The sequence below is a fragment of the Microtus ochrogaster genome, linkage group LG9, assembly GCF_000317375.1.
Source record: "Microtus ochrogaster isolate Prairie Vole_2 linkage group LG9, MicOch1.0, whole genome shotgun sequence".
NCBI lineage: Eukaryota > Metazoa > Chordata > Mammalia > Rodentia > Cricetidae > Microtus > Microtus ochrogaster.
In genome coordinates this window covers 29999209-30012959 of record NC_022034.1, presented here as the reverse complement: position 1 = coordinate 30012959, position 13751 = coordinate 29999209, and the positions used below count along the sequence as shown (strand labels likewise).

General features: G+C 36.7%; 1 protein-coding gene across 3 annotated transcripts in view; it reads left to right on the top strand.

Annotated features, from left to right (window-relative positions):
* Positions 1-13028, top strand: part of Zup1 (zinc finger containing ubiquitin peptidase 1) — a 28307-nt gene extending 15279 nt beyond the window's left edge. Inside the window, exons 5-10 of one of the 3 annotated variants that reach the window (XM_026787403.1) lie at positions 664-832; positions 3498-3686; positions 3839-4004; positions 5838-5989; positions 6428-6648; positions 10861-13028. In XM_026787403.1, coding sequence (XP_026643204.1) covers positions 664-832; positions 3498-3686; positions 3839-4004; positions 5838-5989; positions 6428-6648; positions 10861-10908 — 945 coding nt within the window. In that variant the 3' untranslated portion in view covers positions 10909-13028. The remainder of the gene's footprint in view (positions 1-663; positions 833-3497; positions 3687-3838; positions 4005-5837; positions 5990-6427; positions 6649-10860) is intronic. The other 2 variants (XM_005363605.2, XM_026787404.1) reach the window with 2 other exon arrangements.
* Positions 13029-13751: the final 723 nt, after the last annotated feature.

The following is a 13751-nucleotide window of genomic DNA, read 5'->3' as shown; positions in this document are numbered from 1 at the left end:
TGTTCTGTTTACTCCTCCCACCTATGTTTTAACCTATCAGGTCCAAGCAGTTTCTTTATTTCTTAACCAATGAAATCAACATCTCTATTAGCTCAATCTAGACAACCCACAGACATACCCTTAAATGTTCCTGTTGTAAATTTAAGTCACCTCAACCCTAATAAAATTAACCATGACACAGATGTAACTTTGTAAGATTTGTTTAGATTTCAGGAAGTTTATCCATAAGGCGTTTTATACATTTGAATGTCTCAGTACAGTTTGCAAAAACACAGCTCACTTACTCTGTAGCATGATTGATTGATTTGAAGACAAAGTGGGACTTTGTGGATGAGTGTTGGGACAGAATCGCAAATTCCCATTACAAACTGTATCTTGAGAATTCTGCCTTTAGCAGAAAGATAGTTCTTTCATTCCAATACTAGAAGGAAAGCAACTAATTATTTCTTAGAGCTGCAGAAGCTTACAGAGAAATATCTAGTTATTAAATTATGGATATATGGCTTAATTATTATGAAAATCTTAACATTTACTTGTATGAAAAATCCATTAGCCCATCTATGTTAATATACATTCCCCTCCCCCAAAAAAAATAAGTTGAAAGTTTCCATTTGCTTGAAGAACAGGGATATAAAAATAAGGTATTTATTTTGTGTTTATTAGCGGCAGTATGGTTTAGATAATTCTGGTGGATACAGACAACAGCAGCTACGGTACATGGAGATGGAAGTAAACAGGGGAAGAATGCATCCCTCTGAATTTCACAACAGAAAAGCAGACATGATGGAATCAATAGCTATTGGTATTGATGATGGAAAAACAAACACTTCTAGTGAGTGCTTGAAAATACAAGTTGCAGTTTACTATTGTATGTGCTACTGGAGTAATAAATTTAATGTTGCATACGTCACTGGGGTAATATAGTCATTTGAATTTGCTGGATTTTTTTGTCAACAGTTAATGTAGTTTGAGGTGAGATTGTACTTCACATATTTTTTCCAAATATTTAAAACTAAACTCCTATTTTTATTGTAAATAATTCACTTAAAATAATTTAGTTTCTCTTGTATTAACTCACAGCAATGGGAAATGAACCTTTAGGTTTTTTTAAACATTTTATTAGCGTATGTTAATGTTTATTTGGCTTTGGTTCATGATTACTTGTAAGAACATAAATGAAGGGTCAGAAAAAAAGATATGTGTTTCACCACTTCCCCACCCTAGTAACCATTATCTTCCTATAGATCTGAGGGACGTGAGGGCCTCACGTTCTCCTATCCTGTAATGGTTTAATGTCTATAAATCATCAGAGATGGGTGTGTCCTTGCGACCACCCCTCTCCTCTCTGACAGTTTTGGTGTAACATGATCGGCCAGGCCTGCTTGTTGTTGTTTTTTGCCCTGCCCAGTACCCCACAACTGTTTAGCCCCAAAGAAAATCACACATAGATCTCTATAAGTTATAAAGCTGATTGGCCCATTAGCTCTAGCTTCTCACTGGCTAACTCTCACATCTTGATTAACCCATTTTTCTTATCTATGTTGGCCATGTGGCTCAGTACCTTTTTTTCTGTGGGGCAGATCACATCCTGCTGCTTTGGTGGTCTGGGCAAGAGTGAGAGGAATCAACTTCCTCCTTCCCAGAATTCTCCTGTTCTCATTGTATCATTTCTACTTCCTGTCTGGTTTTCCCACTTCTACTTCCTGCCTGGACAATCAGTGTTTATTTAAAACATGATTGACAGAATACAGACAATTTTCCTGCACCATTTTGGTAACCTGAGTATTGTTCAGATAGTCTTTGCTACTTAGGTTGAAAGCCAGAAACCCTTCGGTGCCCCTCTTCCTTAATGTTTCCTGAGCCTTGGAGGGGTTAATGTAGATATACCACTTAGGATTGAATATCAAATAGTCATTATTCTCACTAAGTTCTTTGACCAGTTAATGACACCCACTACCAAACATTAATCTACGAATGTAAATATAAATTTTTTAACACAATTTGACAGGCATAGCATGTGAATTTGGCAAAACTATAATAGCTTTCCCACTAAGGCTGATTTTTTTAATATGGTTGTATGATATCATTGCTAAGACAAAGTTTGCCAGGAAATGAGGTATTTCTGTCTTACATCTAATAAGCATGCCAGAGTATATATATAATTTTATTCTTATAGGTTTTCCCCCTTTTCATTCTTAAAGTACTGTTCTAAACCTTGATTCCATCTGAGTCCTTTATCTTTCTGTTGCTAGAGTGTCTGTTTCATACCACTTCATCATTTTTTCTCTCCATGAGTAAACTTACTATTCAGTCACAAGTCATTTTTGTTGTTCTTTTTCTTGAATGTAAGTCTTGTTTAGTTATTATTGTTTTAAATTTATATCAAGTTTTTCTTCATGATAGTAGGCACAGCTGCAGCTATTGGTAAAATGATTATTTTGAATTATTTTTTTTAAAATTGTCTCCCTAAAAACATTTCCATGTATTTCATTCAAATAAAATACATATAATGACTTTTCTTTTTCATACCCCATGCTGTGAGAAAACCTGAACTACATAAAAGGCACCACTGCCCATTGTCATCCGAGTTTTTAAAGAAGACAGAATTTAAAAAAAAAAAAATTAAAAAAAAAAAGAAGACAGAATTTTTTACAAAGAACTATAATGTTCTGTTGTGACACAGTGTGACTAGATAATAAGTAGGGGTCATGAAAAAAATAAATGTTCTGATTGTTTTTGTAGAGTCAGAAAAAAGTTACTTGAAGGTGATGTTTGGTTCTTCCAGGATTTTTAGAATTTTAAGAAGAAGAAGAATTTTCAAAAGGAAGAATCACATGTAAACTTGTCCAAATATCTTGCTTAACCAAATTCTAGACATTAGTCTAGGGTCATGTTTCTAGAAATATTGTCATATTTATCTTTCTTTGCTTAGCACTTACTATCTTGTTATGTATACAAAGTATAGTACTGAAGTTAAATTATAAGCTCAGCAGCAGAATATTTGATTGTTAGGTCAAGAAGAATAAAAAGTGAAGGTCAGATGCAAGACACTGGCTTAAGCTTTATGTACTGCAGATTAGTACTAATGCTGTAGACTAGCAGGAGACACACACTTTCAGGTGGAAGCAGACTGATGAAGACTGAGCAAGCTCTAGTGGTGAGCATAACAAATGGAAAGACAAGAAGAGCATTTGTTCTATAAGGGTGGGTACTCTTGTGTCCCAGGCTTTGCAGTTGAAGAGCTTAAGGATGCAGTCACCTTCAGGTCATTGCAGGGAGAACGATTTTAGTGTTAGAAAACGTAGGTTTATTTTCACGTTAGAAAACTTAGTTTGTGGGGCAGTGAGATCATGAGCTAAGGTCGTAGTGTGAGATGATAAATTAAAAGTGGACTTGGTAGGTGTTTTCTGTGGAGCTTGAAGCTGATGTTAGACATGAACAGCCGTGTAATGGAGATAATGAATCTTCTTCAGTATTCCAAATCTCTTCTATTCTAGGAATTATTGAAGCCCTCCATAGATATTATCAGAACACTGCCACAGATGTGAGGTGTGTGTGGCTCTCTACAGTGGTGGACCACTTTCATTCATCCTTTGGGGACAAAGGTTGGGGTTGTGGTTATAGAAATTTCCAGATGCTACTTTCATCATTACTGCAAAACGATGTGTATGGTGACTGCTTGAAAGGTACTGTTATCCTCTGAGTTTATACACATAGAGGGTCTTGCCAAGAAATGTCTTAGAAATTGGGTTTTAGTAGAATACATGTTACTATGGGGTATAATTGTTCAGCATATTAGTACCTGACCTTGTGACTTGTTTTGCTTACATGATTCCAGGTATGTCCATTCCTTGTATTCCAAAAATTCAGTCCATGATTGAAGATGCATGGAAGGAAGGTTTTGATCCTCAGGGAGCCTGTCAACTTAATAACAAATTACAGGGAACAAAGGCCTGGATTGGAGCTTGTGAGATTTATACACTTCTGACCTCACTGAGAGTAAAGTATGTACCTGCAAACTCCAGTTAACATTATTGCATTCAATTGCAAATTACCGGCATTAAATTTAGTCAGACTAAAGTTCACTGCCTTAGTTATTTTTTTCCATGCTGTAATAAAATGTGCTAGCCAAAGTAACTTAAGTGAGGAAGGTTTATTTTGGCTTACGTTTCAAAGGATACAGCCCACTGTGGTGGGGAAACAAAAGGTGCAGAAAGTAGACTGGCTGTCATATTGCATCAGCATTTATGTACAGTATGTTTTAACAAAATTGATTTCAAATTTGTATCAATATACAAAATTTGTATATAATATACAAAAGTTAAATCTAATGCAAAACATTTAGAAAAAATAAATAAAATGGAGCTATTAGAAAAAAAAAAAAGAAGCATAGTATCAGTAGGAAATGGGAACCTGCTATAAAGTTCCGGACCTGCCTCCAGTGATCTCCTTCCTCCAGCAAGCCTCCACCCCCTTGAGTTTTCACAACCTTCTCAAATAGCTCTTCCTGCTGAGGATCAAGTCTAATGTGAGCCTACAAGGGACAGTGCACATTCAGAGTATGGCAGAAACCATTAACAGTTTTTTTTTTCTCTTTTTGAGATTTTATTGCTATGAGAGACAAGGATGCATTGTTTGTGCTGGAATTTAAAATAATCAAGCTATTAAATGCTTTTGGTTATGCTTTATAGTACATTTTTTTTTTTTTTTGTGTGGCGTAGAAGTGAACCTAGTTCAACAATCTGATTTATTCAAGATTACTTAAAGGAAACGTGCCACCATAGTCTGGGCCAGACAGGAGACACTGGGTGGAGAGGGGAGAACTCACATTCCTATGCTGTTCACCAGTATTGTCTGTAACAGGAACTAAAAAAAAAATCAAATGTACTCTGAATATTTTTATATTTACTCATTTATTTTTGGAGTAAAGTATTTATAATGCTTTTGATGTAAAAATGACTACTACTGAGGATTAAAATCAGAATTCAGATTTTTTCTTTTAAATAAGACACAATAACTTGATTGAAGTTTTTAATTATTTCTGTGTTTACACTTAACGCTGAGTAGAAAAACCTCTGTAAGAAGTTGTTTTCTTTAAAAACAAAAACCATGAAAGTTATTATTTTATTGGTTTTGCGTTATGTGTATATGTGTATGTTTGTGTTTATGTGCACATGAGTGTGGTGCCTTTGAACCCTGTAGTGCTGAAGTTAACAGGCGACTCTGACCAAATGTGGGTCTTCCGCAAGAGTAGTGTGTGCTTTTAACCACTGAGCTATTTTTCTAAGTCTCTATATTTTTGTTATTATGCATGTGTTGGAGAGTGCCTGTGGAGGTCAGAAATCTAATGTGTGGAGTTGGTCTCCCCATCTTCCTTGATGTGGGTCCCAGGGATTCAACTCAGGTCATCAGGCTTTCAAAACAAACATCCTTACCCATGGAGCTATCTCTCCAGCCTCTAGCTGGCAAGTTTCTAGCTGATCATCAGGGATAGGGACATTAGAATAAAAGTGATTGTGTCCCATGTTATAGCACATGGGTTTTAAAAGTCCAGCATGCTTCTTATTTGCTGTGCAGGGAATATGTTAGGAAATCATTGTAATCTTTAGCTCATTCATGAGCTATGAGTGGTGATTTGAGTTATTATTTTCCCCACAAAATGATAGTTTTTTTTTTGATAGTTTTTCTAAATGGTTAAAATTCATATTTACTTTTTTCTTCATAGGGAAGTCATCAATACATAAAATTGTTCTGGATCAAGATTTTTTTTTTGTAAATTACATTTATGCAAAAATTTGTAAAATATCTCTAAACTATTTTCTTTGTCAATTGTTTAGGTGCCGCATTATTGATTTTCACAAGTCAACTGGTCCATCCGGTACACACCCTCGCTTATTTGAATGGATATTGAACTATTATTCTTCAGCTAGAGAAGGGAATCCAAAGGTTGTGTGTACATCTAAACCTCCTGTCTATCTCCAGCACCAGGGTTAGTAGATCACACACACAACTATCATTTTTAAGAGAGCAGATTGACTATTGCTTAAGGAAGGTCAAGATTGCAATAGTGACAGGGTGGAGGGGGGGTGCTGTTATGACTGGTTGTCAGAGCTATTTGTCATTCTGGTACATTCTTGGGTGACACAGCATCTTGTGGCCTTTGCACTTCTTGTGGTCTTTTCTGGTTCACTGCTCTCATTGTCCATCCCTTTCCTTCTTCCAGTCTTTACTCATTTGTCACTATGTTAAGTCTTTCTAGACTGTACTTATTTAAAACAGCAAGTCTGTGTGTGTATATGTGTATATGTGTGTGTGTGTGTGTGTGTGTGTGTGTGTGTGTGTATAACTCACACAGAGACTGTGGATGTATATATAGTAATAACTGTACAGATGTGAGATATTAAACTGATATTTATACTTTGACTAGGTCATAGTCGAACAATTGTTGGCATTGAAGAGAAGAAAAACCGGACATTATGTTTACTAATATTTGATCCTGGATGTTCTTCCCGAGAAATGCAGAGATTGTTAAAGCAAGACATAGAGCCTGGTAGTCTCAGGCAGCTGCGGAAATCTGTGGGGAATCTTAAACATAAGCAGTACCAGATAGTAGCAGTTGAGGGCGTTCTTTCACCAGAGGAGAAAGTTGTAAGTATCTCAGTATCAGGTGAAGTCACTGAAAAGTTTTAGTTAAAATCAGCAGTCTCTCTCTTTATCTCCTCACAACTCTTTTTCTATTTCATGAAATGGCAAATACATTTGTCTTTGATGTCACTGGATTTCTGGAATGGCCATTTTTAAATTTAGATAGTACCTAAATGTCTTTCAGTTGCTTAATTCATTTTCATAAAATATTTAAGTTTGTTGTTTTACCTTTTGATGTCAGGTAAGTGATCAGTAACAATAATGTGGTTATGAAAACAACATGTAACCTGACTCAGGTGGTCTTACTGTTTATCACACTAGATTCAGGAGCTATATGTTATCCTTTGGCCTTCTGAGTATACTCAGTTCAAGAACAACTCTTGCCTTTATCATTTATAGTTAAGTAATGAGCTCCAAATTACTGAAAAACTTTTAGACAGTAGAAAACCTCCACTGAGGTTGTAAGCTGCAGTGGCATCATAGCACACTAAGCCTAGACAATGCATGAGATCCCAGAATCTTAAGATTTTATTTTTTATTTTTCTTTTTAATTGTATGTATTTGTGTGTGTCTAAGCGTGGTATTGTGTATAGATTAAAACTCTCATGGAAGCCAGAAGAGGGCATAGATGCCATGGAGTTTGTGTAGCAGGTGGTTTGTGAGCTGCTGGATATGGGTCCTGGGAAATTCATTTGGGCCTCCTGCAAGAGCACTATGTCCTCATAACCATTGAGCACATCTGCAGCCCTGGTATGGGAATTCTATGAGAAAACTAAAGAGTACTTATTGAGAACTTCATATTTCTTTCCTTCTAAAGACGAGACAGAATGCTGGTGAGGGACATGGGAAAGAACAGGCTCAAGGGGAAAGGAGTCAGATTTAAAACAGAAGCTGGCTAATCTCAGCTTCTTAACTGGAGATAGAAAGACAAAGATTGTTTGCTGGGTTACTCAGTTTAAATATGCTTTAAAAGATTTCTTTTCAATGTCTTTAATACCCAATCATAAACTTATTTTTAATCCTATTAGTAGTTTGGCCAGATAAATGTAGAGTTCATTTTAATTCTTATTACGGGTTCTGATGCTTGCTTTCAGTGCATAGTAACTTTGGAGAGTATAGTAGTAATCAGGTGTTGTCTGGGCTCCAGGTGAACAACATTTTAAGTGGCTTTTATGTTTCCAGTTTTAGAAAGTGAGTCATTGTTGCTGCTAGAATACTAAACATGTCTTTTCTGTGCTTTACTTTTGACTTTGTTTTTTTTTTTTTTTGGGATTGCAGGGTTTGTTAGATCATAGCTGTGCCTTTAAGAATTACAGCTACTAAGGACTTTACGTGTATCACTGAATAGAACATCACTGTAGGGTAAATGGATATTGTTTCTGTGTTTCAAATGAGGACGCTTATAGTGAGTAGTGAAGTCAGATCTGCAGTGTAGCAGTTTATCCAGCACTTGGTCTTGTGTAGCCTCTTGGAAAAAGCTTCTTTTTAAGAAGTTTTACTAAATCATTTTTTTTTAATATTTCATTCATGTATAAGGATGTGTTCTGATTATTCTCACTACCTTCACCTTTTCTGCTCTCCCCCACACCCCTATCAACTCACCCTTAGTTCTGATTTTTTATTTTTTCCCAAAAGAAAATGAAAATTGAGACAGATCTTCTTCACAGTGTATCTGTGGCTGACCTGGTGACTCATTATATAGACCAGACTGGCCACAGAAATCACAGAGGTCGGCCTGCCTTTGCTTCCCAATGCTGAGATTACAGGTGTGCACCACCATGTACTGCCCTATTAAAGCTATTAAATCATGTTTATTTTTATGTAAATTTGTGTGTGTGTGTGTATGTGTGTGTGTATGTGTGTGTGTGTGTATGTGTGTGTGTATGTGTGTGTGTGTGTGTGTGTGTGTGTGTATGCATAAGTTGTTTCTCTCCTTTTACCATATGAGTCCCAGGGCTTAAATTCAGTTCCTTGGGTTTGGCAGAAACTGCCTTTACCAACTGAGCTGTTCCACTGGCTTCATTGTTATATTTTGATAATAATTTACCTATTATTCACAAACAAAGTTTGCCATTTAAAACTTCTTTTATTTTTGAAACTGTCTTATGATGCTATAAGATATTTTTGCTGTGAATATATTTTGAGTAACTGTTTATTCAAGACCTGTCTAGATATTTAAGGTCTTGTTAGTTGAAAGAATAAATACCATCTAATTAAGGTTAGTTAAAATAATAATTAGTTATGTAATAACAGATATTAGTCATATCCTCATTAAAAAGAAAAGGAAAACTGTAAAAAGGGTCTTATTATATTTGTGTGTGTGTGTGCCTGTGTGCAAACCACATAAGTGTTACACCAGAACATGGTGTCCCCTATACCTAGAGTTGTGGGTGGTCATGAGCCACCCAATATGGCTGTTGGGAACTGAGCTTACATCTTTTGTAAGAACCACATCACCAAACATGGAGCTGTTTTTCTAGAAACCTATTTTCACTTAAAAATTTTTTTTCAACCTTTGAGGCAAGGTTTCATGTGGCCCAGGCTGGTCTTGAGTTCACTGTGTAGCCTAGGTTAACTATGAACTCCTCATTTGTAGTAGGAGCTGCAGGCTGCATTCCTGCCACCCAGCTCCCAGCCATCGGCTAGCTTTACTTGAAATAACAACACGGAAACTGTATTCTTTTAAACACTGCCTGGCCCATTATATCTAGCCTCTTCTTGGCTAACTCTCATATCTTGCTTAACCCATTTCTAATAATCTGTGTCTTACCGGGAAAGATTCAGCATGTCTGACCTGGCGGCTTGCTTCATTGCGCGTCTGCCCTGGAGAGGGGAGGCATGGTGTCTGCCTCACTTCTTCTTCCTCCCAGCATTCTGTTCTGTTTACTCCACCCACCTATGTTCTAACCTATCAGGCCAAGCAGTTTCTTTATTAATTAACCAATGAAAGCAACAGATTGATATGACACTCCCACATCACTCATTCTCTTACCTCAACATCATGGATTACTGGCATTTGATATTATGCCTGGCTTTTCTTCACATCTTGATAATAGTTGCTAATATACTTCAGTACATTCTTAGTTTTTATTTGGTTATTCCAATTTCAATTATCCTAATTTGTTTAGTTTAGCTGAGTTTAATATGCTTTAGTTTGTAAACCAAATTTGGAAGTAGCAGAAACAATGAAATTTTCCTTTATTCTTTTAATATTTTATTAACACTATGAATATTTTTTATATGTATAGAATGTATTTTGACTATGGTTTCCTTCTCTGTTCCCCTTAAATTCTCCCAGATCCTTTCCCACCAAGTCCTTATCATGTGCTTTATTTATCTTTTTTCCATAACCCACAGAGTCCAATTTTTTTCTCATATATTCCTGGGTATGAGACCAGCCACTGGAGCATGGTCAACTTACCAAGAGACATATCCTTAAAGAAACTGACTCTCCCTCATCCCCAAGTCAGATACTATAACTCCTCACCCAGGAATGGTACAGCTGGAATACTAACTCATAATAAACAAGGGTTTTGTTGTTGTTGTTGTTGTTGTTGTTGTTGTTGTTTTTGATTTTGAGACAGGATCCTACTCTACAGTTTTGGCTGTCCTGGGACTCACTATGTAGACCAGTCTAGCCTTGAACTCACAGGGATCTACCTGCTTTTGCCTCCTCAGTGGTGGGATTATTTGCTCATAGCTCTATCATTCTTTTTACTTCTTCTTTCGTCCCCTGTTGTTCCTCAAACCCCCTCCCATCTATATCATTGTGAGTCAGCAGTTTTACATTTGACAGAGTCCATCGGATAATAACATTTTGTTTTACTCTATTTTGCCTTTATCTAGAATTTTCTTCATGACTTGACTTGTAAAATATGTATTACTAATTTTTTAAGTTTTAGATCATAATTTTCCACTAGTGCTTTTCATTGTAATTTTGAAAAAAGTACAGGTTTTATTTTCTACGTTGAAATGATGATAAGACAGAGGGTTGATACAACTACTCAGCTGTCAAAAATACTTGCTACCAAGGCTGACAAACTCTAACTTCAGGATCCTCCTGTTATAAAGAAAGCTGACCTCTATAGCATACACAGGCATGCACGGATAAAACAATACATGTAATTTTTTTTTAAAAAAAATGATAACATAGTATATGTAATTAATTTCTAGGTTATAATTCATAGCCTGTTTTCTTCTTGATTCTTTTTCAAGGCCAGGAAACAGGCTTCTCAAGTGTTTACAGCGGAGAAGATTCCTTGAATGAAATATTTCGGTGATTTTGTACTTATCCTTTTTACTGATACTGAACTCTGATACAGTTGAAGAATTTGATTTCACTTAAGTCCCTGGCATAACATTTGAGTTATAAGTGCCTGTTAAGTTATACTTCTTATTAATTCATTGTCTGTAATTAGTTGAATAAAATACCTTGTTTGCATTGTTGATTTTGATTTCTTGTCCATGTCTCACAAACTTGTTTTATAGTTCACAAGCTAATGGATTGGGCCATAACTTGTATGAGTTACTTAGTACTTAACATCTATTAATACATTTAATTTTAAAACAATTGTTTAAGGGAAGCACTATTATTAACTCCATGAACCCAGATGCCTGATAAATTAGCATTAGCCCAGGGATATTACAAGATGGATCCCACAGCCAGCTCACTGTATTTTCCATTGTTGTGTCAATCAGGCCGTTATTGCGGTGACAAACACTCAATCCAATTCAAGTAGGAAGATTTCTTTTGCTTCAATATTTCAGTGTTGGGTGGGCTTACTCTGTAGTCTGCTGTGGTGCTATAGCAGATCCACTGACTCACTGTGGCCAAAAAGCAGAGTTGAGGCAGGAACAAGCTCTACTCAATGTGATATAGATCTCCAATGGGGATATCAGATAATCCACCAAATAACTGATTCACTGACAAGAACTTCTGGTCCAATAAACTGAATAACTGGATCTACCAGTGAGTCCAAACTATGAGCACAAATGAGGTGCCTTTGGGGATGGTGATGTTTTTGTGGGGTGGAGCTTCTATTATCACAAAATGAGTACTTCCTTAATGGGTAGTGATCACCTTAATATGTAACAAGTTTGAAAACCAAGGATTCTCTTGTTAAATATTTCCACTAACCCTCCATCTCTCCTGAAAGCCTTTGTGGCCTGGCCTGTAGGAGAAATACTAGATTCTGGTCAGACAACTCTTGTATGTGTGTGTACATGAGAATCTTATTATTCTGCTCAATAAACAAAGAATTATTGAAAGATTTAGAAATTCACAGAAACTGTGAGTAACTTAGAAAAATGTCTTAGAACCAAATCAGTTATAGGCTATTGTTTGGTGTCAATTTTTAAAGCAGGAACGATCAAGTTATAATTTTAGGATACTCAAATTTCAGATTACAAACAGAGCACATTTGTTTGGCATAGAACAGAAGTTCCCAAAGGGAATGGATACTGAACAATTTAAAAACTGTTCATTTAAAAAGCAAAACAAAAACCTGTGTGAAGTTTGTTAACATGAATTTCAGTCATTCAGTCTCCCAATGAGTCTTCCTGTCTTAATTTTTTTCAACATTGAAGCCAAATGCTCTAACCTTTGCATTTGTTTGCGTGACCTAGTTTGATATTCTTTCTTGCTGGTTTGTAAAATTTAGCCTGTAGAAATGCCAGTGAAGTCCTTAGTAAATGTATATTGTTGACAAGGTCATGGTCATATCAAGGGTCAATGCCTCAGCCTCATTGGAATGGCAAAACCTTCCCTTGGTGAGGCTCAGAGGGGCATCAAAGCCTTTCCTAGGGTCTGAGTGTGAATACTGGCAGTGAGTGCAGAACATATCCCCTTGTAGCTTTCTCACTGCTCCTCTCTAACACCTGATGTTTATGGTATGAAGACTAATACCCTACAGAGACTTCTATGTCTACTAAGATTAGTCAAACCTGCCTCCTTGTTCAGCTGTATATAATAATCCTGCCTCCTGCTCTGGCTGTATGTATGCAAAAATTCTGGCTCCCTGTTCTAGTATGTACAATAAAGCCACTGAGATTCAGGGTTGCTGAGGTTTCTTCATCAGAGAGCCCAGTTTTCCTGATTCCAGTTTTTTTGTGTGTCTGTGTGTTTTTCTTTTCATTGTTTCCTCACTTCTGTCATATCAATTCCTAAAGCCCTGGCACCAGCCTTCCACACTATCCAGCCTCTGCTTGCTTCTGCCGGTTCAACAATCACTCCCCCACCATGCCCTGACAAGTACCTTTCACTGGAAGTTGCATTTACCCTAAAATCCCTTCCAAAATGCTGCCCCTGCTGCTGGGCACCCTTCTGGTATAGGAAGTCCTTCTGTGTATGTGTTGCTTTTGTTGGTCAATGAATAAAGAATCTGTTTTGTGGGTTGGAGAGATGGCTCAGAGGTTAAGAGCACAGGCTGCTCCTCCAGAGGTCCTCAGTTCAATTCCCAGCCACCATATGGTGGCTCACAACCATCTGTAATGAGATCTGGCACTCTTCTCTGGCATGTGGGCATACGTGGAGGCATAATAAATTTTAAAAAATAGTTTAAGAAAAGAATCTGTTTTGGTGATGTGATAGGGCAGAACAGAGCTAGCAGGGAAAACTAAACTGAATTCTGGGAGAAAGATGGCAGAGTCAAGTAGATATCATGAAGCCCCAGAACCTTGCCAGTAAGCCACAGCCATGTGGCGATACTTTAAAGTTATCTTATCTTCAAAATTTGAGTCTAAGAATATGTTGCTTTGGAAAAAGTTCTTTTGTTTCTACAGAGAATGAGAGCCTTTGGAATCCTTACCAGCTAATGTGTGAACCAAGATTCCCTGAGAGTTTGCCTTGAACACCTCCAAATACTTTGCCCAAAAAGCAGCAGGAAGCAGTTTGGTGAGACCTATACCTCAGTTCCCAAATATTGTTTATAAATGTTTGTTTACATTTAAAGTGTATTGTCAGGTTTCTTTTCTGCCCAGTTTCCGTGGTTAAGTCCCAAAGAAATCACACATAGGTCTACATTAGTTATAAACTGATTGGCCTATTAGCTCAGGCTTCTTACTAACTTTTATAACTTATATTAGCCCATTATTCTTGTCTATGTTAG